Source organism: Ruditapes philippinarum, unplaced genomic scaffold, assembly GCF_026571515.1.
Source record: "Ruditapes philippinarum isolate M1 unplaced genomic scaffold, ASM2657151v2 ctg4973_1_1_1_1, whole genome shotgun sequence".
NCBI lineage: Eukaryota > Metazoa > Mollusca > Bivalvia > Venerida > Veneridae > Ruditapes > Ruditapes philippinarum.
The window spans coordinates 4,387-31,134 of NW_026860927.1; the positions used below are offsets into that span (position 1 = coordinate 4,387).

General features: G+C 32.1%; 1 protein-coding gene across 1 annotated transcript; it reads right to left on the bottom strand.

The window, feature by feature from the left end:
• LOC132713946 (uncharacterized) lies at positions 1-25,206 on the bottom strand (the record flags this gene model as incomplete). The annotated part of the gene is made up of 4 exons (XM_060696649.1): positions 25,082-25,206; positions 11,332-11,380; positions 6,487-6,639; positions 1-153 (listed from the first exon to the last, which is right to left on the bottom strand). Coding segments are annotated over exons 1-4 (379 nt in total), but the record flags the coding sequence as incomplete, so codon positions are not given.
• Between the last annotated feature and the right edge of the window lie 1,542 nt (positions 25,207-26,748).

A 26,748-nucleotide genomic window follows, 5' to 3' on the forward strand; every position in this document is an offset into this window, starting at 1 on the left:
TTTGCCTACAAGTTCCGCCAGCCCGACTTCCATTATCATCATAATATCCACCATTACATGTACACATTCCTCCATTTGACTGGCATGTAGCATAAAGTGACATACAGGAATCAGATACAGTTGTTGAACATCCAGTTAATCCTAATTCAACTTCTAGAAAAAAAACAGAAATAAACATTGGAAAACAATTAGAAAATACTGTATTCCTAAAAATGATCGCGAATACAATATTTTGCGTTTTTCGCAACGTCGGCATATTAACGGAGACAAACTTTCTTGGATTTGTAGTAACCGTGAATTCCGCGAATATGCCTTTTTGGAGGCTACGTTTTAATGCATGACCTTGCCTGTTGGGTACTTTTGATTATTTTATTTTTTACCAAGTCACGCCCAAAGCGCTATGTTACTCGATACCTTTGTTGACTAGTCGAACACGGACGGTTGGTCCGTGAGCACTTTTTACTTAATCCCTTACCTTTTTCACAATGTGATTAAGTAAGATTTAGTCAGACCCATAAGCTTTTATTCTCATTTGAATCATAACTGACTTCTTCAAAATGTTGATGCGTAATTTATTACACATTATCAATGTAGTACTTTATCACTATTGTAGTTTTAACAAAGGATTACACCTACTGTCCCAGGATGATAACTTGAGAGAAAGATTGTTAACAATGCGAAAAATAGATAAGGCAGATTGAAGCCTTATGAATAAAACACAAAGTTAAACAATGTCAATAACAATGCAAAAAATAGGTTAGGCAGATCAATGCCACAACCAATAAAAATGAAAATAAAACTACATGTTATCATATGTCTTGTTAGCTCAGTAGGTAGAGCAACCGTGTCAGTAATGTGTTTTACCCGTACAGGCACAAGTTCGACTACTGGTAAGACACATTTTTTTTACCTCAGAGCAGTCAATTGTTCAAAAAAAATTCATATACATACATTAATATGAGATCGAAAATATATATATTATTTATTTTTATTATTATTATTTATTTATTTGTCGTTTTCCTTTTTGATTTCTTCTTATAATATATATTTTATAGTATATTTTTTTTATTTCTATTCTATTATATATAGATAAGGAGAAATCAAAAAGGAAAACGAAAAATAAATAATAATAATAAACAGACCAAGAAGAAAAAACTGTGGTTATAAAATGGCACTACGTTGGTTTCGAACCTATGAGTTCAAAATATTAAAAGTTACAATGTCTTCGATCTACAGGCAGAGCCATAACGGTAATATACAAATAATACTGTAAGAATAATGCTATATAATATATGTAAGAGTTTACTTTTACGATATCGGATAATAATCCAGATAACCCCGTTTTGGACTTTTCCATGTACCATTAAGACCAAATTATCATCCTAGGACAGTACTCCAAGCAAATAAAATTCAAGTCATTTAATGTACGCAAACTGTAAATGTTTTTGTATACCCCGTGACTAGCAAATAACGTCAATAAGCATGATAATTACTAATAATTTTAATAATTGATTTTTTTTCAGGTTCCAAACAAGTATCTATAACATACATAATTCTTTACACATTTCTATAACGCCTGTGTTTATATGTTTCTTGTGTAAGTATATTATAATAAATATTCTGCACGTTTATGTTTTTATTTGGTTGAAGCTAGAAATGTTCGCGAATTAGTTATAAGTGACATATTCGCGGCTATAAAGATTCGCGGAATAATGCCTACCGCGAAAAACGCTAACTTAAAAGGCGCGAAATCTTTTCTAGGAATACAGTAATTAATTAATGATAGTTTCTGAGCTGCAATAAACCATTATGCTATAAAAAAAACCCAAAACAAGACCCAAGGTTGAACAAGCAATTATCATAGTATTGCAAGCAATCCATAAGTTCCCTACTGGTTAGAACCCCAGCAACATTCTGATTTGAATTTTACCAGTGAATTAATGACATGAATGAACTTAAATCTTTTGAGTTCTAAGTTTGTCTATTTCACAGTAATGTGTGTACGTTTCCCTGCCTAGTAAGGAAATTATGTTTATACAACCTTGTCATACTATTACGATGTGGTATTTTAAAGTAAATCCTATAAGGAATGAAGAAGTTGGAGTAAAAATACAAATTTCTCGAAAAGTTCAAAGGGGACATAATTCTGGAAATAGTCTTGCTAGAGTATTTAACCTTCTCAAAAATGTTGAGTGATAATAAGAAACATATATATGAAGTTTGAAGTAGATACATTAGGAAATAAAGAAGTTATTTAAAAAAGACAACATTTTTTTTTTCAAAAAAATTCTAAGTTCAATGGAGGTAGTACTGATATTTTTTGTGAACCTTGTCACATATGATGTGGTTGATGACCAGAAACTTGTATTCAAAGTTTGAAGTAAACACCTTAAGAAATAAAGAATTTATAGTGAAAAAGCTGAAAGATTTAAATCAGAAATCTTGATATTCAGGCTATTTGTTGCTATAGCAACCAGAATTATCAACATAGGAAGAAAAGAAAAAGATGTGCATAATCTCCAGACTGCCATCTACCCATATTTCAAGTTTCATAAAAATATTTTCAGTACTTTTTGAGTTATCACTGGATCCAGTTTATGTGTTAAATTTGCCATATTTTCAGACTATTTGTTGCCATAGCAACCAGAATTTTCAACATAGGAAAAAAAGAAATAGACGTGCATAATGTTCATACTGCCATCTATCCATATATCAAGTTTCATAATAATATTTTCATTACTTTTTGCGTTATCGCGGGATCCAGTTTTGTGGACGGACGGACTGACTGACTGACGGACTGACAGACAGACAGACGGACGGACAGACGGGCGGCGGGTTAACCTAAAGTCCCCTCCAGTTAAACCGGTAGGGGACTATAAACATTTTCACTTATGAATTTCAAATAATGGTGCCTATTAATGCAAGTAAGTGTCACATTGATCAAATGACCTCTTTACTTCTTATTGAGTGAAATTTTTGGGCAAACATAAACACTCCTATCTAATTGATTCCAAGCATCAACCAGACAAAAACAGAATATTTTATTTGAGTGTAGGCTGTGTAGGTAAAACACAAAAACATGATAGAAATATGAAAAAGTTCATGATCTTCATTTTCTGCCTTTTAAAGTTTCTGGACATATCTGAATAAAGTCATAAAAGTGGGCTTGTATAATTATATATATGTTCATATAAAGCTAACATAACATCTCACACATCACTGGTTTTATCCATATCAGTTGATGAAATGTATACAAGAACAAGAAATTTCGAACCACACAATCTTATGCCCCCTTTCTAGCCATTGACTGACATTATTGGTAATTTTGTTATAGAAACTTGCTATAAATGGGTTGTTATCGAAAAAAGAAAAATAATGACCTACTAGTTAAAACCAATCAATATGTGAAATATAAAGAGCTTGACTTTTGAACTAGTGACCAATTATGACTAATTTGTGACAAAGCTTTCATGGTAATAAGCGGAAACCATATTTACATTTAAGGCCCCTGTGACCTTTGTGCACATGTGACCTTTACCTTTAACCTAGTTATCCCAAAATCAATAGGGGTCATCTAATAGTTAAGACCAATCAAAATGTGAATTAAGAAGACTTCGTAATAAATTGTTTTCAAGATAATAAGCGGAAACCATATTACCATTTAAGGCATCTGTGACCTCGACCGTAAACCTAGTTACCCCAAAATCAATAGGGGTCATCTATTAGTTATGACCAATCAATATGTGAAATATGAAGACTTTGTGATAAATTGTTTTTAAAATAATAAGCTGAAACCATACTACCATTCCAGGCCCCTGTTACCTTGACCTTTAACCTAGTGACCCCAAAATACTAGTTATGACCAATATATATGTGAAATATGAAGACTTTGTGATAAATAGAAATCGATATAATGAATGGAAACCATTCTGACATTCCAGGCCCCTGTGACCTTGACCTTTGAACCAGTGACCCAAAAATCTAAAGGAGTTATCTACTAGTTATGACCAATGACTATGTGAAATATGCAAACTTTGTGCTAACAAGCTTTCAAGATAATGAGCGGAAACCATACTATCATTCAAGGTGACCTTGACCTTTGACCTAGTGACCCCAAAATCAAAAGCTGTCATCTATTAGTTATGACCATTGGTTATGTGAAATATGAAGACTTTTTGATAGATATATTTATCAATATAATGAGCAGAAACCATACTACCATTCAAGGCCCCTGTGACCTTGACCTTTGACTTAGTGACACTAAAATCAATAGAGGTCATCTACTGGTTATGACCAATTAATATGTGAAATATGAAGACTTTATGATAAACAGTTATAAAGGTAATGAGCAGAAACCATTCTAACATTGAAGGCCCCTGTGACCTTGACCTTTCATCTTGTGACCCAAAATCTATAGGAGTCATCTACTAGTTATGCCCAAACAGTATATTAAATATGAAAACATTGTAATAAATAGTAACCAAGATAATGAGCGGAAATTATTCTGACATTTCAGGCCTCTGTGACCTTGACGTTTAACCAAGTGACCCAAACATCAATAGGGGTCATGTACTAGTTATGGCCAATCACTATGTGAAATATGATGACTTTCTGATGACTTCTTTTCAAGATAATTAGCGGAAACCATTTTGACAGTAAAGGCCCCTGTGACCTTGACATTTGACCTATTGACCCCAAAATCAATTGGGGTCATCTACTAGTTATGACCAGTTACTGTGTGATATATAAAGACTTTTTGATGAATAGTTTTCAAGATAATTAGCAGAAACCATTTTGGCATTTAAGGCCCCTGTGACCTCGACATTTGACCTAGTCACAGGGGCCTTCTGTGTCTTTATTATTTCCGCTTATTATCTTGAAAACTATTTATCACAAAGTCTTCATATGTCACACACTGATTGGATATAACTAGTAGATGGCCCCTATTGATGTTAGAGTCACTAGGTCAAAGGCCAAGCTCACAGGGGCCTTAAATGTCAGAATAGTTTCTGCTCATTATCTTGATAACTATTTTTCACAAAGACTTTTTATTTCACATAGTGAATAGCCGTATGTAGTAGATGACCCCTATTGATTTTGGATCACTAGTTCAGTCAAGGGCACAGAGGCCTTAAATGTAAGAATGGTTTCTATTTATTACCTTGACAATTTTTATCACTTCACATATTGATATGTCATAATATGGTCACTATTTCAAAGGTCAAGGTCTTTACGTTTTATATATTGATATTTTATAACTAGTAGGTCATTATGCTTCTTTTTTCCATAATTGAACACTTCCATACAAGTTTCTATAACAAAATTACCAAGAATATGAGTCAATGGCTAGAAAGGGGGCATATGTGTCTTCCGACATTTCTTGTTCAAATTTGTATCAAATAAAAGGTAACCTTAAGTAGTATTAAATCCATTTCATTATGCAATCTCTTTTAATTCTGCCACAATTTTTTTTATCTGAGCTATTCATAAAATTGATAGCTACTACAAAGTTATGTTCATCTAAATCCCATGCATGCACCCTCTATATGGAAATCCATAGATACATATGGAAGGAAAAGTTTAAAATATGGCTAAGGTAACTAAGTATAATTGAAGTTTACGAGTTAGATATAAGACAAAAATAACCTTATGATGTTGTGAACATAATATAAGCATCTCTGAAGACTGACTTATTATGACTTATTCAAATGCTAAAAAGTAAGAATATCATCATGATGGTACATGGTATTATCTGGTTGTTGGTCTGAGTAATACAACATGAATGTAAGGTTCATAAATTTAATATATAATATTTATTTGTGGAATAATGTAATGAGCATGATGCAAGTGTTTATTTGCTGATTATTTATTCATCATTTATGATATTGACCAGATGGTGAGAGTAAACCACACCTATTTCCTAAACCATTCCAAAGGATGATGTTAAAATGAAAATAAGTTACAAAACTTAAATATCTTTTGTAACAATTACAAAGATTTGGCATGCATGTTGTAAATATAATTATAGTATCATCAAATTACACCTGAATTTAATCACAATCAGTTACAAAAAAACTGAATATTCACTCATTAGGTTATTTATTCACTGATTAGATAGAAGGTACTTTAAAGGTAAGATCTTTTTAGAATTTATTTCGGACTCTTGAATTTTAAAGTTGCTCAGTAATATAACAAGTATCTATTCAATAACCTTTCTGTTTAAGAGAAGGGTATTTTAAAATCATTTTTGCATGTAAGTCATGTGCATTTTGACAATGATATGTAGGAATTATGCAATAATACATTTTTTAACTAGTTTAGTACCATTTGACTAAGTTTACCAGTCCTATATCTCAACTAAGGATAAATATGTGATATTTGGTAAGTTTCTTCAATTACATTCAAACTGAACTACCTTTAATTCCATTATTGTCAAATATCTTTAATTTGTCATTATAAATAAAAACAAGTAAAATAATTTCATACTTCTAGTACAAGTTCCACCACCAGCTTGACTTCCATTATCATCATAATATCCATCGTAACATGTACAATATCCACTTGACTGACATACCGCATTAGGTGACATACAGGAATCAGATACAGTTGTTGAACATCCTGTTGATCCTAATTCAATTCCTAGAAAAAAGGTAAAATTATATTTAGCACGTTTTTACACGGCAACGCTTTATTGGATGGTTAAAATAAAAGCAGAAGAAGAAAGTTTATGGGAAATGAACAATCAAAAATATATCAGATTTGGCCTCCTCTTAAGTAAAAGACAATTGCTGTACAAAACCAAATTTCTTTAATACCATTTGACATTGAATCAGTAAAATTGTTAAAAATCTCAGTTTGAATAAGAAGTAAACTGTTCACAAACTGTAGCCAGACTTTACAGTTCCAGACAAATGATACACCCAGTGGTGATCTGGCTATATATACAGAAGGTCAGAGGCAAACACATTGTGCAAGAACAAACAAGATATGTTTGTAAAACACGTATGTCCCCTATCGGCAGCTGATCACTCTTCTAGTCAGGTTATTGAGACTGACTTTTGACCTAATGACAAAAAAATAGGGGTTATCTATAAGTCATGACTCGTCACTAGGTCATCTTGACCGTAAAGGTTGTGAGCAGTAGTTTTATGACAGAGTTATTACATATCTTTCCAAATAAGAAATGCATAAGCTTTATGAATCACGAAGGCCTCAAAAATGACAGCTAATTTGTTATATTACATAAGACTTTGAAATGTGTATTCAAAAAGCACTTTTAGTCTAATAAAACATATCAACCAAGGCAACACTAGTGTTGTTGAGTTATTTGTCAGAAACCATTTTTACGTACAATGTCAATGTGGCTTTGACCTTTGAACCTGAAATCAATAAGGTTTCCTACTGGCCAAGACCAATGCATCTGTGAAGTTTGAAGGTAAAGGGCCCATTAGTTGTTGAGATATTGACCAGGAACTGTTCTGACCTACAAGGTCATTGTAATCTTTACCTTTGACCCAAAAAATCCGTTGATGTCATCTTCAGGCCAAAATCAATGAATTTGTGAAGTTTGGAGGTCAAGGTTCCATGGGTTGTCCAGTTATTGATAAGAAACAGTTTTGACAAACAAGGTCAATGTGACCTTAACCTTTGACCACCTGACCCCAAAATCATTAGGAGTCATCAACAGGCCAAGACCTATGCAGGTTGAGGGCCAAAAGCCCATGAGTTGTCAAGTTATTATTACCTACAAGGTCAATATGACATTGACCCTAAAATTATAAGGGATCATTACTTGCCAAGACCAATGCACCTACGGAGGTGAAGGTGGAAACCATTTTTAGTCTATGGACCAATCACATACAAATGCAAAGAAATATAACCCCCCCCCCCCCCAATTCTTTGAAGAGGGGCTTAATAAGGATTAAAAATGCTTGTAATATAAAAAGCTTAATACTAAGGTACTTCTTTTCATATTAGTGATTTTTAAACTCTTATTTGAAATTCCCGAGTGTTATCCCTGGAAAATAGGAACCATAATGCTATGATGGAAAATTGTAGCCTTGGTACTGTTAGGGATATTTCTGCTGGTACTGATACATCCATACCACTGATGAACCAAACATTCCAGTATTTCACTTCACACAGCAGGGTAATACATGGATTATTCATATATGTAGATGTGAATTATCTTAATTTAACCCATCTTTTATGTTATATCAACTGCAACAGTGTTTACTATTATGCCTGCCAGTCTATTGGCATGTCTGTTCTATTAAGTGTTGAGAATAGAGTACCGCTCAAGCCGGTGCTAGGGGGCGTGAGGGATGTTGCTCTTATTCATTATTCCTTATGTACAGACTCAATCAAACCGAGTCTGCTATTTTCATGTAATTTTGTTGTGATTAATGCTTCCGAGGGATCACTTTGTTTCCAGATTTTTATACTTCACAACAGCAGGTGTCAAGTGCTGTGTGGCAGCTGTAAAAAGTTGCCCCGTACTTCACTTCAGTGTTGTTATATTTTTCTGGTCCTTCGGGATCATTGATGCCAGCACTATTAAGTGTTGAGAATTGAGTACCGCTCAAGCCGGTGCTAGGGGGCGTGAGGGATGTTGCACTTATTCATTATCCCTTATGTACAGACTCAATCAAACCGAGTCTGCAATTTTCATGTAATTTTGTTGTGATTAATGCTTCCGAGGGATCACTTTGTTTCCAGATTTTTATACTTCACAACAGCAGGTGTCAAGTGCTGTGTGGCAGCTGTAAAAAGTTGCCCCGTACTTCACTTCAGTGTTGTTATATTTTTCTGGCCCTTCGGGATCATTGATGCCAGAACTATTAAGTGTTGAGAATAGAGTACCCTCAAGCCAGTGCTAGGGGGCGTGAGGGATGTTGCACATATTCATTATCCCTCATGTACAGACTCAATCAAACCGGGTCTGCTATTTTCATGTAATTTTGTTGTGATTAATGCTTCCGAGGGATCACTTTGTTTCCAGATTTTTTTACTTTGGTCAGTTCATATGCATCCTTGTTTTTTCTCTCAGTGATATAAAATTTGATGTCACTAACTATTTCTTTACCTCATGTACTGTCACTTGAGTGGAAAAATTACTTCAAACTATTTACTTAATGTTAAGTTTGAATAAAGTAATAAACCGTGCTATTTGTTATTCATTTGTACATGACAAAATAAACAAGATCTCATTATTAGTTAATTCCTTTAGTTTGTATCAGGATCAATCTTTCAAGTTTAGATATGTTGTTTTCAGATTATTTCTATTTTCTAACAATAACAACCCTTTTATTCAGCAAACCAAAAGGATTTAGCATCTAGTTTAAGGACCTCTGGTGGATCAATAAATTAAATATTGAAGCTCACAATGTAACACAATACAGTCTAATATCATGAGCCCAAGATTTCTTCAGATTGATGAAATGACAGACAGACAAATAAAATAATTAAAATGGCATGCAAAAATTCTATTTAACCCTCTTTCTACCTAAAAAATAAAATACATGTATACTTAATTTTTGTACTTTTTATGTTATTGCAGAATTTAGATTTCTTTGAAGCGACAAAATAAGAGATAAACAGATTGATAATTACATAAAAACATTAAGATGATGTGCTAAATCTCCAGAAGACTCTCTAACCACACACCACCACCGGGCTTTTGTACTTTTTGAATTATCACAACATCCAGTCTTGTCCAGCTTTCACTGAGGCAACCACATTGATAAAATTATATATAATGTATATAACCTCCATATGGTCCGCATACTAAGTATCATCAACGTAATTTTTTGAATTATGACTGGATCAAGATTTCTTCTAGCAGACAAAAGCATGGATGAATTGGCCAAAGGTTTACCTAAAGTCCCCATCAGTTAAATTGGTAGGGTGGGGACTTCATAATACATATACTGATACTTTTAAAGAAAACAAACAACATTTTGAATCTTTTTCTCTAAGTTTATTTTATTGTTTTTTAAATGACACTAATTACTCTTTCTATTAACTTTCAATAAATCCAACAAAACATATGTTTGCAAAATCAGTATAAATCTAAGTGAAGTCAAATTTTAAGTAATGTTTTCTGGGATTTTGCTTGATAAATCATAATTAATAACCCATCATGAGTCAAATAGTCCCTGGACATTCAGTTCAAAATTATTTAAAAAAAAATAGAGGGCCATGATATCCACTGTACTCATCTGATATCCACTGCATTGCAGGAAACATTATGGCTAGTTACCTAGATAATTTTAAACATAAGATTGCTATTAGCCTTATGCCTAAAGAAAGGAAGTTTTTTGAAGGTTTTCCTATATGAGTCAATGTTAAATCGATTGATCCCTGGGGCAGGATCGATTTTGACCAAACATCGGTCTGCTACACACATTTATCTTAAAGCTATACTGGGATCCTTCATATTTACCGGACATTCAATTTACCGGACACAGTCTATTCCTGTCACATAGCGTTTTATTTTTGTTTCGATTCCAAATGTCATCTGGTTGGAATTGTAAAATTAAAAGTAAAAAACAATAAAAAGCTGTCCGGTTAATATTGGTGACTCAGTTCAATGTTTACTAACATTTCATTTTGTTAACTATTATGATATTTCATGACCTAGTATTGCAGGGGAATACTCAGTGCATGCTCAAATATTCATGACTAACACAATTTCCGGTAAATTCAGTTGTTAATGATTTATTTTAGTTTTGATAATGCCTTAACTTGAAGTCACTTTTATGATAAATTTCGTGCTTGGTAACATAACTGTTAAGTGAATAAGGAACCCACAATTAATTCGGTACAATTTCATTGTTTTTCATGGTTTTAAATTTTAATAAAAGTAACAGCGAAAAGACATATTTTGTCGGTAATATGAAGGATACCAGTAGGCATTGAATTGTTACAGACAATAAGACTTTTTTTACATATAATGTAAAATAATGTATGAGAATATGATAACATTATGAATTCCTGACAATAGTTAAATATCAGCTGTGACATTTTGTTTTTATCCTAGATTCAACTTGATTTAGAACGTACACATGAAGATCTGAGATTTTGAGATTTGTTTTTACAGATTTTCAAACTTCAAAAGGTATATGTTTGGTTTTACTTTTTATGTTACAGTGCTGTAACTGGACTGCACATTAACCTCAACTTTGCAGTTAACACACCTATGCCATTAGGGATACGATTTATTTGAAACACACTCAAATCCAATTAAAAGATCTCAGACGTATAATACAACATCTTATTATAGACAAAGAAATCTAGAACTTATATAAATCATATTATTAACGTACATACCTTGAGAAGATGCGCAATAAAAGTGTTGGTATGCTATGCATAGATATACCTGAAATAGAAATATGCTATAAGTAAGAACGTAACATCTTTTAAATAGATGCAATGTTATTTTGCTGGCAATTTTACGCGAACTAGTCTTTACTGTGCATGTAAATCTAAATATAATTAATATTTGATTAAACAAAAAACACTTTTATTCAATGATCAAGAGTACCATTTTTATCGAATTGGCGCAAAAACACCATCAAATTGCAATCTAATATATCAAAGTGTCATGTATTTATTTACAACAGCACTATGACCGTTAAAATGATACGATATTAAAATGAAAATTCTCTCTCCTTTTATTAAAATTTTAATTGCTTTCTTTATTAACTAGCAATTAACAAATAAAAAAGTTTTGTTACTGAAAGTTAGACATTAACGAGCACCAAATGTCCTTTCGATATATTTCTACATGGGCGATATATAGTTCAGATACTTCAGTTCACTATTGTAAAAGAATGTATGTTTTATTCATTTTACTAACGAAAAACTATCTTTTGAAGAATTTAGTTGAGAAAAAAAAAACATTGTATTGCAGAATACTGGTCAACAAAATTTAAGTGATGAACAAACTAATTAGGACACAGAAAGTAATATTAAATGTCATTAAATCATATAAACTCACTTCATTACCTTAACCAGGGCATCAATGCTAGACACGATTCTAAATAAGTAATGTTAATTTAGATATACTGTCAGCATTATATAATACATTTTTTTGGACTTTTTTTACATTGAATTAAATTATGTCACTCAAAACAATGTTTAATACTCCTAAATCAATACTGGATGGCTTAAAAAGCAAAAAGTAGAAAAAGAGAAAGATTACTTCATTTTTGATTTGGTTTAGTTTGTTTTAGATACAGTTAATAAAATGTATCTTTAAAGTTTTGTTCTAATTTTCCTTGAAAGTGAGATACATACCTTATAAAGTGTACATTCAATTCATAAATTGGAATGTAGAGAAATAATCTTATTACTCAGAAATGGTTTGTCAACGAAAACAAACACCGTACCAGATTTTAATATCTGAAGAAATAAACTTTCAGTGCCAATTTGTCATAAGAACAGCGACACATTTATCACATTACCAATCAAGTTTTTCCGTCCGTAGGATTAGTTTGTTCTAGGTTAATTAAACGTTAGATGTATTAAACACAAGATCTTGCCTAACCAATTTTATTCTTTTGATATGTGATCCATATTGAAAATAGAAATTAAATCATCAAAAGTAAAGCCTCAGTCTTGTTTTATAAGACTCAATTTATTCAATAACACACAAATAGGAGCAATAGTGATCCATTCAGTAATACTTTTAAATATCATTAAAGCGATATTTACCTCTTCAGACAAAGGGATTTCATAAAATTAAACTTATCTCATATCAGTTGTACAATTAATTATGTTGATTCAAAAGGATTATCTTATTAATAAGTATCATTTATTATTATTTTGGGGTCACCGTTCTCGTTTTTGAGTTATCTGCCACTAAATCAGGATTTTCTTCTTATTTGATGTCATTTTAAGAGCAGATAACTCATACATAAGTTAATGAATTCTTGTTTTTACTATTTGATACCGTTTTTTTTTTTGTTTTTTTTTTTTTTTTGAATACAATACATTATTACATGCAATTTCTTATATCGTTTCTGTTAATTTTTTTAATGAAAATAAAGGCACTTTTTAGGCCAATTTTTTTTAAAAAGAAAAAATGCACAGGTTAAGAGAAGAACTGGGGAAAAAACTATCCACTTTAAATTTTTTCTTGATATTTTGCATATTGACTAAGACGAATGTAAGCTTCATGAAAATAAGAAGAAAAAAATGTATTGCTTCGCTTCATTGTCTGCCCTTGAATTTAACGAAAAGTCCAATTCAAGGGCAAATAACTTGAAAATGAGAACGGTGATCCCGATTTTTTTCCGTTTAAAATGTTTCTGTTATCATATTCTAATAACATGCTAAGTTTTAAGAAATTCTATTGAACAGTTTTAATTTTGCCTATATGTGTATATGAAAACTCCGGAAAACGTCTTTAAGAAAATATAAGGGAACATATTTAGATCCAATTAAATGCGCAATATTATTCTAAACCCAGCGTAGCTGCTTAAAATCTTTTTGACCTACAATTGCAACGACTGATTAAAATGTATTTTTAGTAAAATCGTCTTAAATATTCATTTTTATTGTCTCCTGTATGGTGTGTCCGTCGGGAATACATTGGTTGCCGACGCTAATCCGAAAATCGATTGCCATTTTAGATGAATAAGAGTGTCCACCTATTGGTCCGCTGGTGTAAGTATATCCGTATGGGAATACTCTAGTATTTTGCCGCCATTTAGCCGAAAATTGAACTGTAAAAATAATGGTTATTTCAGCTCAATTATCGCTATTTCCTGCGTTCAAGTCGCGAATTCAAATATGGTGGAATGCTTAAGGGGGTTGAGTCCATAGGTTTAAGTAGAACACTACTACTTTTCCGACGTTTTGTCGAAAATCGAATATAAATAGACATTTTAGCTTAAATAAAACACGGCATATCTGACATTATGGAAACAGCCAATGGTCTTCTGCACAGGTTTTACCGTATCATCTCTGGCCAGCGTGTATAGCCGGAGTAGTCGGAATAGCCGGACGAGGCGAAAATGAGTTCCGGCTGCTCCGGCTGTTCCGGCTGTCTGGCTAACTTCACGAACATCACTTGACACCTTGTTTAACCTAATATTGAACTGTTAATAGTCTCTTTAGTTTAAGTCTCCGAATTACTGGCGGGTTCATGTGCACCCCATACAAAATGCGGAAGTTAAGAATCGTTATTATTCTTATGAGATTCGAACTTGTGTCTTCTTGTATAAGTGTGTTCATCAAGAATACTCTCGTTTCTGACGTAAAACCGAGCATCTAACAAGAAAATGTTATTTTAGCTGAAATCTCGAAAACTCGGCTTGCTGGACCAAAATAGTTGCCTACATGCAGATTTTGATTGTGTGACCGCTATTATTAGTGTGTCATTCAGGGTATACTTGTATTTTGACGATGTTAAGTTGAAGATAGAACTGTAAAATTCATTTTAGTTCAAAATCCGAATTTCTTGTTGACACCTGCCAGCTCTATGATTATTAACGCAGATTCCATAAGGTGACATGTGGTTTGACTGTGTGTTCGCTAGTTTAATTTTCTATCAGAATATTCTGGCATGTTACTGAAATTAAGCCGAAAATCAAAATTTTATTGATATTTAATCTCAAACATCGCAGATAATGGTTATAATATGATATCATGCTTAGAATTTGCAAACTTGTGTCTGCTTGTTTAAATGTACCCATCAGGATAATTGTGGCATTTTGCCAATGTTTAGTCAGCCGAACATCAGACTGTTTTCAGTCAAATTATAGAATTCTAAGACTTGATAAGGTTACATGTTTATGGGATCTGAACATATGTCAGCCGTTGTTTGTGCCATGTGGAGACTGTAAAAAGTCGTCCCGTACATTCAATCAGAGATGTTATATTTCCGATCCTTTAAGATCGTAGTGCTTGTGGTAATTTAGTTATTTCTATTCGGCTATATTCTTGTTGGGTGGTTCCAGTTTACCTTACATGAATACTGTTAAATCACCCTTAGGATATGTGGCCGGCTTTTTAAATTTGTCTTTTGACGTCTTATCTGTGATTTGCAGGCTTCATAACCTCTGATCCCCTTTCAAAATTCCATTTTATTCAGTTCCGCCAATTATATTCTCGTTCAGGGCACACGCTTTTTTTCACTTTGGGATTATATGACGCTTTTCATGGAATGGCATTTACGTGTCACATTGAAGGTTCCATGATAACCGCCACATGAACACAACTGCAGATGTTTCAAAATTTCAAATTTTACAGTTCATTTTAAATCTTGAATATTGCTTAAGCCGGTACTAGGGGGCTTGAATGGTAGATTGCACTTTACAGTACCGTCTATGAACATGCTGAATCAAACCGAGCTTGCAACATTTTCAGTTTTGCTGTGTTGGACTTTCTTAAAAGATTCTTACTTTCTCTATTTTAAGCGTTTTGGTCGGGAGACAAAGTTGCGATTTTAACTTTTGATTCTCATTCGAACTATGTTTACTTTTGATACAATCTTTTTTGTTTTGCTTTCTTATGAAAATAGCGTAGAGTCATTTAATATTTAGAATTTATATATAAATACAATTGGTTCACAAACCTAATATCTGACATACTTTTATTTCATTTCAGCATTAATCAAATTTCAAACAATTATCGACGGAGAAGGAAAGGAAAATAAAATAACTTGTTTGAAAAAAAAAATATTTTAAAAAAAAAAACCCAAAAAACAAACAAACCGTTTTTGTACTGTATAAACATGTAACTGATATGGACTTAATAAAACTTGTCATTTAGCACATTCAAGTACAATTATAAATGTTTCAGACATATTTTGATTTAGGAACTGCTACTTATTGGGGTTTTTACACAGCATTTATCTATAAATTGCATAAAAAACTAACGGATAAACGCTTTATTGAAATCACCTTTTTAAAACTTCTAAAAAAATACCAACCAGCAAACAACAAAGTGTTGAATGATAAAAATATGAAGTCAAACGTAACGCTATGATGATTTAAAAATTGAACAAAGTGATATATTTTTGAAGACATTTTATTTTATTTAAGTTATTTTCGTAGATAAAAGTTTCATGATAACTTACCAAAAGCATATATCCTTCCATAATGATATTCAGCAGTTAATATTGATATCTATAAACATTTCTTTAACCTTAGATAAATTTCATAAGGAAGTAAAATTCAGCGCATCTGTCAACATAATTATCAACGTTGTTATTTCATTAAAATTAAAACAAGTCTTCTCATCCGATGCATATAAGAATATACTTAAATACTTAAGACAAATAAAATTGCAAACAGATGCATGAAACTTGCTTTTTTTCGTAATATAATATAATACAATACCATGTAAAGTTTAATAACAAAAGCTTTATGCCTATTATTTTATCCATAATCATGCTAATTTCTCGTTTGATTGAAAAAAGGTTAATCTTTGCGATGTAAATTTAAATGAGTTTAGTCTGTAATGGAGTATGTACAATACAACACATAATTTCGATGCAAAAAAATATATATGGGTGTTGTTGACGAGTTTAATATTATACATGGTCTGATAGCACATATATTGTTGTAACAAATGATAAAATTGTTCTATAACATTACGTTTTTATTTATCGTATAAATGTTAAGACTAAATCACTGGGAACTTTGTGATATTTTTTTCTAAATTCAAACAACATTTTATAATAATATCTAACTGATACTGTTTCTGATGTTTATCAACATTTGAAAATGTGCTCATAATAAATCAAAGCACAATATACACTGAGTTACTTTCATTGCGCAATTCATTTGGGACCAATACTAAGGTTTCAAACATTTCCATTTCATAATTAAAAAAATTAAATGATGTATTGGAAACAAAACACAGGGTATCACAAAAGCTCTGCTATGGAAACTACAAGAAGGGCAAACCCCCAACCATGAAATTTGTATTTAGGACAAGCCCCCTTTCTTCCCTAAAGTATTGTGTAAAGTCGCCAGCTTATAAACGGGTCAAGGTAAACCTGCCAAAACAATAAAGATAATATTTACAGCATTAAAACAGAGTATATAAATAAATTTACAGGTGCATGAAACAACCGGTAAAATAGTATTGCGACGTGTATATACAGGAAAAACCTAAAATATGACAATAAAACGATACCCATTGATTCAAATGACATGTATATACTGGTAAAATTGGGAATGGTGTTCTTATACATGTACACTTTTGCTTTAATAGTAGCAAACTGTAAAAAATAAATTTAGTTTTTCAGAGCTTGAAATAGTAAAATAAACATGTAAATAAAAATTTAAATTTGAATTTGAAGTCAACTCAGAGCTCAGCTATATGATGTAAACAAAAACATTAGCATATCCACAACTACAAACGAAGTTTCCTAGCAGATAGATATTTATTACACAAGTGTTCTCTCTAGGTTTGGATGTTATAACAATTCTTAAAAGCGGTCGATAACTTGTAGTATTTTTTTTATCTGCTATTCTACCTAAAATCCACCGGCGAATAGGGTTTTATACACTGTGTGCTATTTATTGAATTAATACTATACATGAATACATAATTAATAAATAAAAAAATGTAACCCAGAAAAATCACATTAAAATTAGCATAAACCTTCAAGATGTTTCTAATTAATAATAAAATAACCTTCAAGATATTCCTAATTAATAATAAAATAACATTCGTTTGTAATTAACCCTTTACCTCATATATACGCGAAACAACGCACTTTCGACCACCCCCCCCTTTTTTTTAGGCCTGAAATAGTGAAAAAATGTCCTATTTGTGCACCAAACACATGTTTTCGTTTGAGAAATGTTGCTAAAAAAAAGTGAGCACTTTTTCGGCGCCGTCCCCCATCCAAAAGATACATCAGGGGGTTGCCAGAAGGGGGATGTGCCCCTTCTGTTTGGGGAGTTTGAAGGGGGGCGGAGTCCCCCTGATCGCCAAGAAAATTTTGGACTTGTGAGAGGCTTAAAATGACCCCAGGTCGATCATAAGGTAACGTGTAACCAACGCTGAAAAGCCTTTGACTCTATCTCAATCCCTTTAGAAGTTGCAGCACTTTGGAATAAATTTTGATGGAAAAAATCGAGGCAAAATAGTGATTTTTGGCAATTTTGAGATGTCCCCTCGTTGCCATGGTAACAGGAAATTTAAGACTGAGCATGTGGTTACAAAGGCAATGGTCCAGTCAACATTTGTGCCAAGTTTGATTAGTATTGAAGCATTTTTCATAGTTTCATAGCAGTTTGAACTTGTAAGAGGAGGCTTTTCAGTGAAAATGGCCATTTTTTCACAATATGCTCATGGGGGAAAGGGTTAACTAAAAAATTATAAATGTTACAAAACAACAATTTTTCACCAAAATTAGGTAAAAGACCACATGTTAACATGGAAAAAACTAGATTTTGGGTGATTCCAAAGTTTTTCATCATTTTTTGTCAACCCTTTACCTCATATATACGCGAAACAACGCACTTTCGACCCCCCCCCCTTTTTTTTAGGCCTGAAATAGTGAAAAAATGTCTTATTTGTGCCCCAAACACATGTTTTCGTTTGAGAAATGTTGCTAAAAAAAAAGTGAGCACTTTTTCGGCGCCGTCCCCCATCCAAAAGATACATCAGGGGGTTGTCAGGAGTTGGATGTGCCCCCCTCTGTTTGGGGGGTTTGAAGGGGCGGAGTCCCCCTCATCGCCAAGAAAATTTTGGACTTGTGAGAGGCTTAAAATGACCCCAGGTCGATCATAAGGTAACGTGTAACCAACGCTGAAAAGCCTTTGACTCTATCTCAATCCCTTTAGAAGTTGAAGCACTTTGGAATAAATTTTGATGGAAAAAATCGAGGCAAAATAGTGATTTTTGGCAATTTTGAGATGTCCCCTCGTTGCCATGGTAACAGGAAATTTAAGACTGAGCATGTGGTTACAAAGGCAATGGTCCAGTCAACATTTGTGCCAAGTTTGATTAGTATTGAAGCATTTTTCATAGTTTCATAGCAGTTTGAACTTGTAAGAGGAGGCTTTTCAGTGAAAATGGCCATTTTTCACAATATGCTCATGGGGGAAAGGGTTAACTAAAAAAATTATAAATGTTACAAAACAACAATTTTTCACCAAAATTAGGTAAAAGACCACATGTTAACATGGAAAAACTAGATTTTGGGTGATTCCAAAGTTTTTCATCATTTTTTGTTAACTAAAAAAATTATAAATGTTACAAAACAACAATTTTTCACCAAAATTAGGTAAAAGACCACATGTTAACATGGAAAAACTAGATTTTGGGTGATTCCAAAGTTTTTCATCATTTTTTGTTAACCCTTTACCTCATATATACGCGAAACAACGCACTTTCGATCTCCCCCTTTTTAGGCCTGAAATAGTGAATAAATGTCCTATTTGTGCCCCAAACACATGTTTTCGTTTGAGAAATGTTGCTAAAAAAGTGAGCACTTTTTCGGCGCCGTCCCCCATCCAAAAGATACATCAGGGGGTTGTCAGAAGGGGGATGTGCCCCCCTCTGTTTGGGGGGTTTGAAGGGGGGCGGCGTCCCCCTCATCGCCAAGAAAATTTTGGACTTGCGAGAGGCTTAAAATGACCCCAGGTCGATCATAAGGTAACGTGTAACCAACGCTGAAAAGCCTTTGACTCTATCTCAATCCCTTTAGAAGTTGCAGCACTTTGGAATAAATTTTGATGGAAAAAATCGAGGCAAAATAGTGATTTTTGGCAATTTCGAGATGTCCCCTCGTTGCCATGGTAACAGGAAATTTAAGACTGAGCATGTGGTTACAAAGGCAATGGTCCAGTCAACATTTGTGCCAAGTGTGATTAGTATTGAAGCATTTTTCATAGTTTCATAGCAGTTTGAACTTGTAAGAGGAGGCTTTTCAGTGAAAATGGCCATTTTTCACAATATGTTCATGGGGGAAAGGGTTAACTAAAAAAATTATAAATTATGTTACAAAACAACAATTTTTCACCAAAATTAGGTAAAAGACCACATGTTAACATTGAAAAACTAGATTTTGGGTGATTCCAAAGTTTTTCATCATTTTGTGTTAACTAAAAAAATTATAAATGTTACAAAATTCTGGAAACAAAGTGATCCCTCGGAAGCATTAATCACAACAAAATAACATAAGAATTGCAGACTCGGTTTGATTGAGTCTGTACATGAGGGATAATGAATAAGTGCAACATCCCTCACGCCCCCTAGCACCGGCTTGAGCGGTACTCAATTCTCAACACTTTATAGTGCTGGCACCAATGATCCCGAAGGACCAGAAAACAACAATTTTTCACCAAAATTAGGTAAAAGACCACATGTTAACTTGGAAAAACTAGATTTTGGGTGATTCCAAAGTTTTTCATCATTTTTTGTTAACCCTTTACCTCATATATACGCGAAACAACGCACTTTCGACCCCCCCCCTCTTTTTTAGGCCTGAAATAGTGAAAAAAATGTCCTATTTGCGCCCCAAACACATGTTTTCGTTTGAGAAATGTTGCTAAAAAAAAGTGAGCAATTCGGCGCCGTCCCCCATCCAAAAGATACATCAGGGGGTTGTCAGAAGGGGGATGTGCTCCCCTCTGTTTTGGGGGTTTGAAGGGGGGGGCGGAGTCCCCCTCATCGCCAAGAAAATTTTGGACTTGTGAGAGGCTTAAAATAACCCCAGGTCGATCATAAGGTAACGTGTAACCAACGCTGAAAAGCCTTTGACTCTATCTCAATCCCTTAAGAAGTTGCAGCACTTTGGAATAAATTTTGATGGAAAAATCGAGGCAAAATAGTGATTTTTGGCAATTTTGAGATGTCCCCTCGTTGCCATGGTAACAGGAAATTTAAGACTGAGCATGTGGTTACAAAGGCAATGGTCCAGTCAACATTTGTGCCAAGTTTGATTAGTATTGAAGCATTTTTCATAGTTTCATAGCAGTTTGAACTTGTAAGAGGAGGCTTTTCAGTGAAAATGGCAATTTTTCACAATATGCTCATTGGGGAAAGGGTTAAATATACAATCGAGCCGAAATTGTAAAAAATGTAGCAAATTGAATTCTGAGTTTTAAATAGTATTAAATTGACAATACTATTCAATCTGTTCAATGAATGTTGAAATCAATTTTATTCAATTTTACTAAACCGTTGTAAGTTTAATTTTAATTTGTTCAAATTTATAAATCATAGGTTTATTAGAGAATATGAAAATGTTTTTGAAAGTAAAAACCATATAAACACAAAAAAAATATTGCACAGTTGAAGATTTGAACTCGGAAAAAAAATCTAAACTTTCTCCTCATAATCTAAACTCTCTTACCACTATGCTACTCAGTTTTACGTATCCATATCCACTTTTATTTTTCTATATTGCAATAAAGATGCAAAGTGCAATATAACTGAATAACTTGCACAACCCATTACATCATAATGGTATGACCGATTAATGTAATTGTTATCGTGTTCGACTTATATTTTTGTTTTGATAATTATTCATTAATCACAGTGTAAATACAAAAATCATCATTCAGGGTACTTCTATGGATATGCAGTTTGGGTCTTAATTCTTCCTTCCTTTTCGATTTCTTTGATATAATAAATCTTTCTTATCATCCAGTATTTAAAATGACAAAGATGTTCGTCCTTTCATATTGAGTCATTGGATGAAAAGGTCATTGTTTTTTTAAAATGCCACCAAGAAGGAAAATTTTCTTTCATAAAATAGAAATAATAAAGATAAAGAACCCAAACCACTTTTTTACTTTAAATCCGGGAGGGGGTATTAAATATTCAGTGTTTTAATGAAAAATACAACATCTTATGAACATGAATCTTATAAATCTTATAATTATCTAACATCTGTTAATTTATCTAAAATACTGTAACAGGTGGAAATATTAAACAATTTGCAGAAAAGTGTACGCCCATGGATGGCATAGTTTACTGCATTGAGGAATAACGCTTAATAATTAGTTGCTTAAGAAATGAATATACAAAATGCATATGAGAAAAATAACAAAAAGATGAATATGCCCTAAACAGCATTTAGTTTTTCAGCTCTCTGTATCATTGCGGTTTATAACTACAAGGCAGGATCTATATAAAAACAGAGAAAAATCCCTAAAAAAACATCCAAAAAGGCAAAATTGAAATATTTTATGCAGACTCGGTTTAGACCGATGCAGGTTCGGTTTAGACCGAGCCTGTCCATAGACGATAGAGGTAGTTGCAAGTTACCGTCAAAGCCCTTAAGTACCAGCATGAAATGAAAAAAAAAAATATGTTAAGGTGTAAAAGTTATAGACTTTAATCTTATTCAGATAAATGAATGTTAAATAAAATTAAAATTAATATTTTAAGTAGGAAGTTTTACAAGCTTTTTTACAAATTCTAATTAAAAGATTTATACTAACTTATCATGGTTCTATATAACCCGATATGTACGTGTCAGTTATGATTTAAAATGCACATACTTTATTAATACAATGCCTATAACGTGTGTTTATTTAGTAGATTCTAATAGCAGACGCTTCATACGGCTAAATTAAAGTCGTTAAAAAAATTCATTGATGAACCCTTGAAAAATTACATAACGCAAGTCAACTTTTCTATTTCCTATTCATGGATAAAGTTTCAAAGTAAATCAAAATTTTCAAGTTCGATGTATTTGTTTACCGATTTTCACCTGATAATCAATTAATCACAGCGCAAATACAAGTATATAAGCATAACTCACAGTACTTCTAGGGATATGCATTTTGGATCATTTCATTTGACGTCTTTGATAGAATAAATCTTTTTTATCAAGTGAGCCATCCTTGGCTCTAACCCCTTTAATGAATGAATATTAATGTATTTGTCTATGTACATAATGAGTAATTTTCGAGGAACATAAATATGCCGTTCAACCATAAGATATATGACCGGAAATTAATGTTCATGTCAATATATGGAAAAGACATTTTTCGAGTAAAAAATGTCGAGCAATATTGGAGAAACAATAGAATCTTGAACAATTCTATCGAATGCAAGATAAATACATAGATATCTTAAATTTTTCTAAATGGAATTACTCAATATGACGCAATGAAAGTAATAAAGTACCATTTATAAATATTTTGAATATATTGTGACATAGGAACGGATACATTTTGTACAAATTCAAAATTGCTGCATGTACACTAGAAATTACGAAATAAATAAAATCACAGTTTTACCGAACAAAAGTTATTTAAAGATATGAAAGTAATAAGGAAAAAAAAGAAAAGCGAAATTTACAGCAAAGTACACAAAGCACATTTTTTTTATAAATAGTACTTCTATCAGCACCTGCACTTGAATCTTGTCGCAACTGATCTGTATTATTTCCTTTATGCGATCTATAAATAATATTTTAAATGATACAAAATGCTTAGTTTAGTACGTAGCTTCCTGGTGCAAATTTATAATATTCTATAAAAATAACTACTTCAAAGGAGATAAAAAAATAACTCCTAAGTAGACTTTATTACTCATACGTAGTACATTATAACTCTAAAGATATTTTTATGTAACATTATAAATTGACACCAGGACGTTTCCTATGTTAGACCCTTTGAACCGAAAACTGAAGAATTATTCTATTCAAGTTCTGTCAATATAATCTGCTTTTACGTTTTCAACCCATGTATTCATGCATAAAATGTCGCTTTTTGCTGTATAACACACTTTTGTTTATTATACTGAATTGATTTTGCCTTTGAAAATAATCATAGTAAAATATTCTAAAAAGTTGTCAAACTTAATAATTTCGTTAAATTCGGTGACTCGGAAAATAAATGTATCAGTATTTAATGAATATACAGAAAATATAAAATGACGCTTCGAAGTTCGTAAAGAAAGTGCTTAATTTAATTTTACTTTGAATTTCAAATGATGTACGAAATAAATATTTTTTAGGTTAACAATTTGTTAAAAATACATTAACCTTCTCAGCCGAATCGTTTTATGCTTATAATATGCGGAGAATCGTAGCAACATAAGTGTCTCAAAGGTTACATTCAGTACATGGTCCTCATAATAAATTTTGAAGAAAACACTTTAACAAAAAGACAAAAAAGGGCGGTCATTAGTATAATGTTATATTCCGATAGACTTATAGGCTAGCAGATATAAGAGAGAAAAATAAGCAATAACATCGTACAATTAACATTTGGTGTCCATGACTAAGCTGATATATAGCTGGTTTCTTTTCACATAAGATTTGTGCTATATTATGACAAATTACATTAAAGAATCAGATTTGTTAGATCTATTTAAAAGTAATTTTTCTCTGACTTTCAGATTTGAAGACTTCAGATCTGGAAACACATGTAACAATTTTATAGGCCCATATTTATTCGTTCCTTTAGGAAAAAAAGAATGAATCAAACGTGTGACGGCAACACATTTGAGTAATGTGAATCTTTCCGATAGTGATGAAAGGGACTTTCTCTGCGCGTGCGGATCACTTTAGTTTATTCAATATACTATAAAGAATGAAAAAGAAGATGTTTCTTATCTCTTCCCATCATAATTCTTACCTCAATTGAACAAAAAATTATTACAAAAGAGCAAGTTAATATAAAATATTATCGTACAGTATTGTTTTGTGGCGATAGAGAACAACAAAAGCCAATTGTCACATTTACCACCCGTATTATATGCCCGGCATGAGGGCCATGTACGCAGACATGTGTTTAAATACAATACCTTGATAAACGAAGCATATTTTATCTATAAGTTAAATACTTCATTTAAGTTGTGATTTTATCTGTAATGTCACCCTGAAACTAGTCCAGTCATGAAATATCTCAAAATACGGCAACAAATGTGGTAAAGGCAAGTTATCCAATGATAATATGTTAAGTTATCGTGTCCCGATAACAGACTATAAAAAACGCAAAGATAAACAAATACGAAACAAACAAAAAACAACAACAACAAGAAACATACAAAGTGACAAAGATGTATTGCAAAAGTTTCTCCAACTTTCTAAAGATATGTAACCTTTTATCAGATATTTCTTTTAAATAATAGTGTAATTATTACTCACGAAAAGCATATATCCTTTCATCATGCTATCTTACAGACAAATGTATAAAATACATATCTATAAACATTCATTTATAAACCTTACTAAACTACACAAGGAAGTAAAAATATACCTAAACATTATTCGTTCTTTTCATTGCTATTTACATTAAATAAAAACATACCTACCCATACGAAGCAAATAAGCGTATAATTATTATACTATTACACTTGTTTTCTGGCTTCCATTAAAATAATATATCGTATGTACTGCTCAATACAATGTGTTTACAAATATTTTTATTTGTATCCACTGAATGTTTATCATTTAATTTCTTATTACCGTGTTCGTTTACATATAGAATTTATAGTAGACGATTACTATGTTACAATTTTTTACGGAGACATGTTCGGGCCAATCATAATAGCTGAAAATCTAAGTGGACAGCGGCTATAATCCCTGCAACAGGGGAAACCAAAAAACATCTTTCTTCGAAGAAGGCATGCAAGGATTGAAGTATATAGATGGTATAAAACTGGCACAAGATTGTTTAGTTTTGTTACTTTTTTATAATTCAGTCAAAACTTCGCATGGCTAAATGTAACATTTTTACTGATTTTATAGCAGCTGTGATGGTTTCTTTTGTATGTAGGGCAAACACGACTGAAAATTCGGTTGAAGTAAAAGTGTAATATCGTGTTATACTTTAAGTCGCCTTAGAACAATGAGCATGTCCATGCTACTTAGTGTAATAAGATAATAGGAGTCATATTTCTTAACTTTAAAAAAAGAATCTCAAGAAAAAGTTTCAGAATTCAATTGGTCTATTTTGATTTTTTTTCAGAGTGAAATTAGCATATAATTATTTGATACCAACATGGAAATGTATAAGAGCATTTATTCTGTAAATCTATCTATTCAAGAGGTTAAATCATAGCTTTCGACAGAATAAAATATCTTTGAAAAAAGGTTAACAAAAGTTAAACTCATTTCTACATTTTCAAAACATATAAATTTAATGAGACGTAAAACACAATTTTACTTCGCGTATTGTATTTATAAAAGGAAGTGACCCAATTTTATGTGATTGCTCAAGCATATAGTTGTTGTCAAATTAGATATGATTTTATATTCTTTCTTTTTTTTAATAAAGGTATAAAAAGTTTTAAAAAAATTAAGATATTAAAGTGAAATATGCGTATTTTCGTATATTTCAAAACATCAAACGTTCTGTTATATCTGTATAATTATATAATCTAATCATTTAAATATGATTTGAATAAACATTTTATTTGCTGATTATTTTTATTGAACCAATAACTGATTATTTATTTAAAAACTATCTTTTAAATTGTGTCACGTGTTAACCGATAAAACATTAATTATATATGAGTAACTCATTTAAAGGCACATCATGCCTCAGAAATGAATAAAGTTTGACTTCTTTAGAATTTCATAACGTTTAAATGATGGATTTTAGAGCATTTAAGGTGCTTTTTACCAGTAGATAAATGTGGTGTAGTTTGTCACAGAAATAACAAAATGTAAACAAAGTAAGATAATTTTGAATTCCATTCAAAATAGTAAGTCACCAAACCTGTACTTATAGCAAAAAAGCAACAAAAGAAAAACTGGAAGGTCATTAATTGGCCAGAAAGTTACTTTTTCAAACAGCAAATGTAAACAAA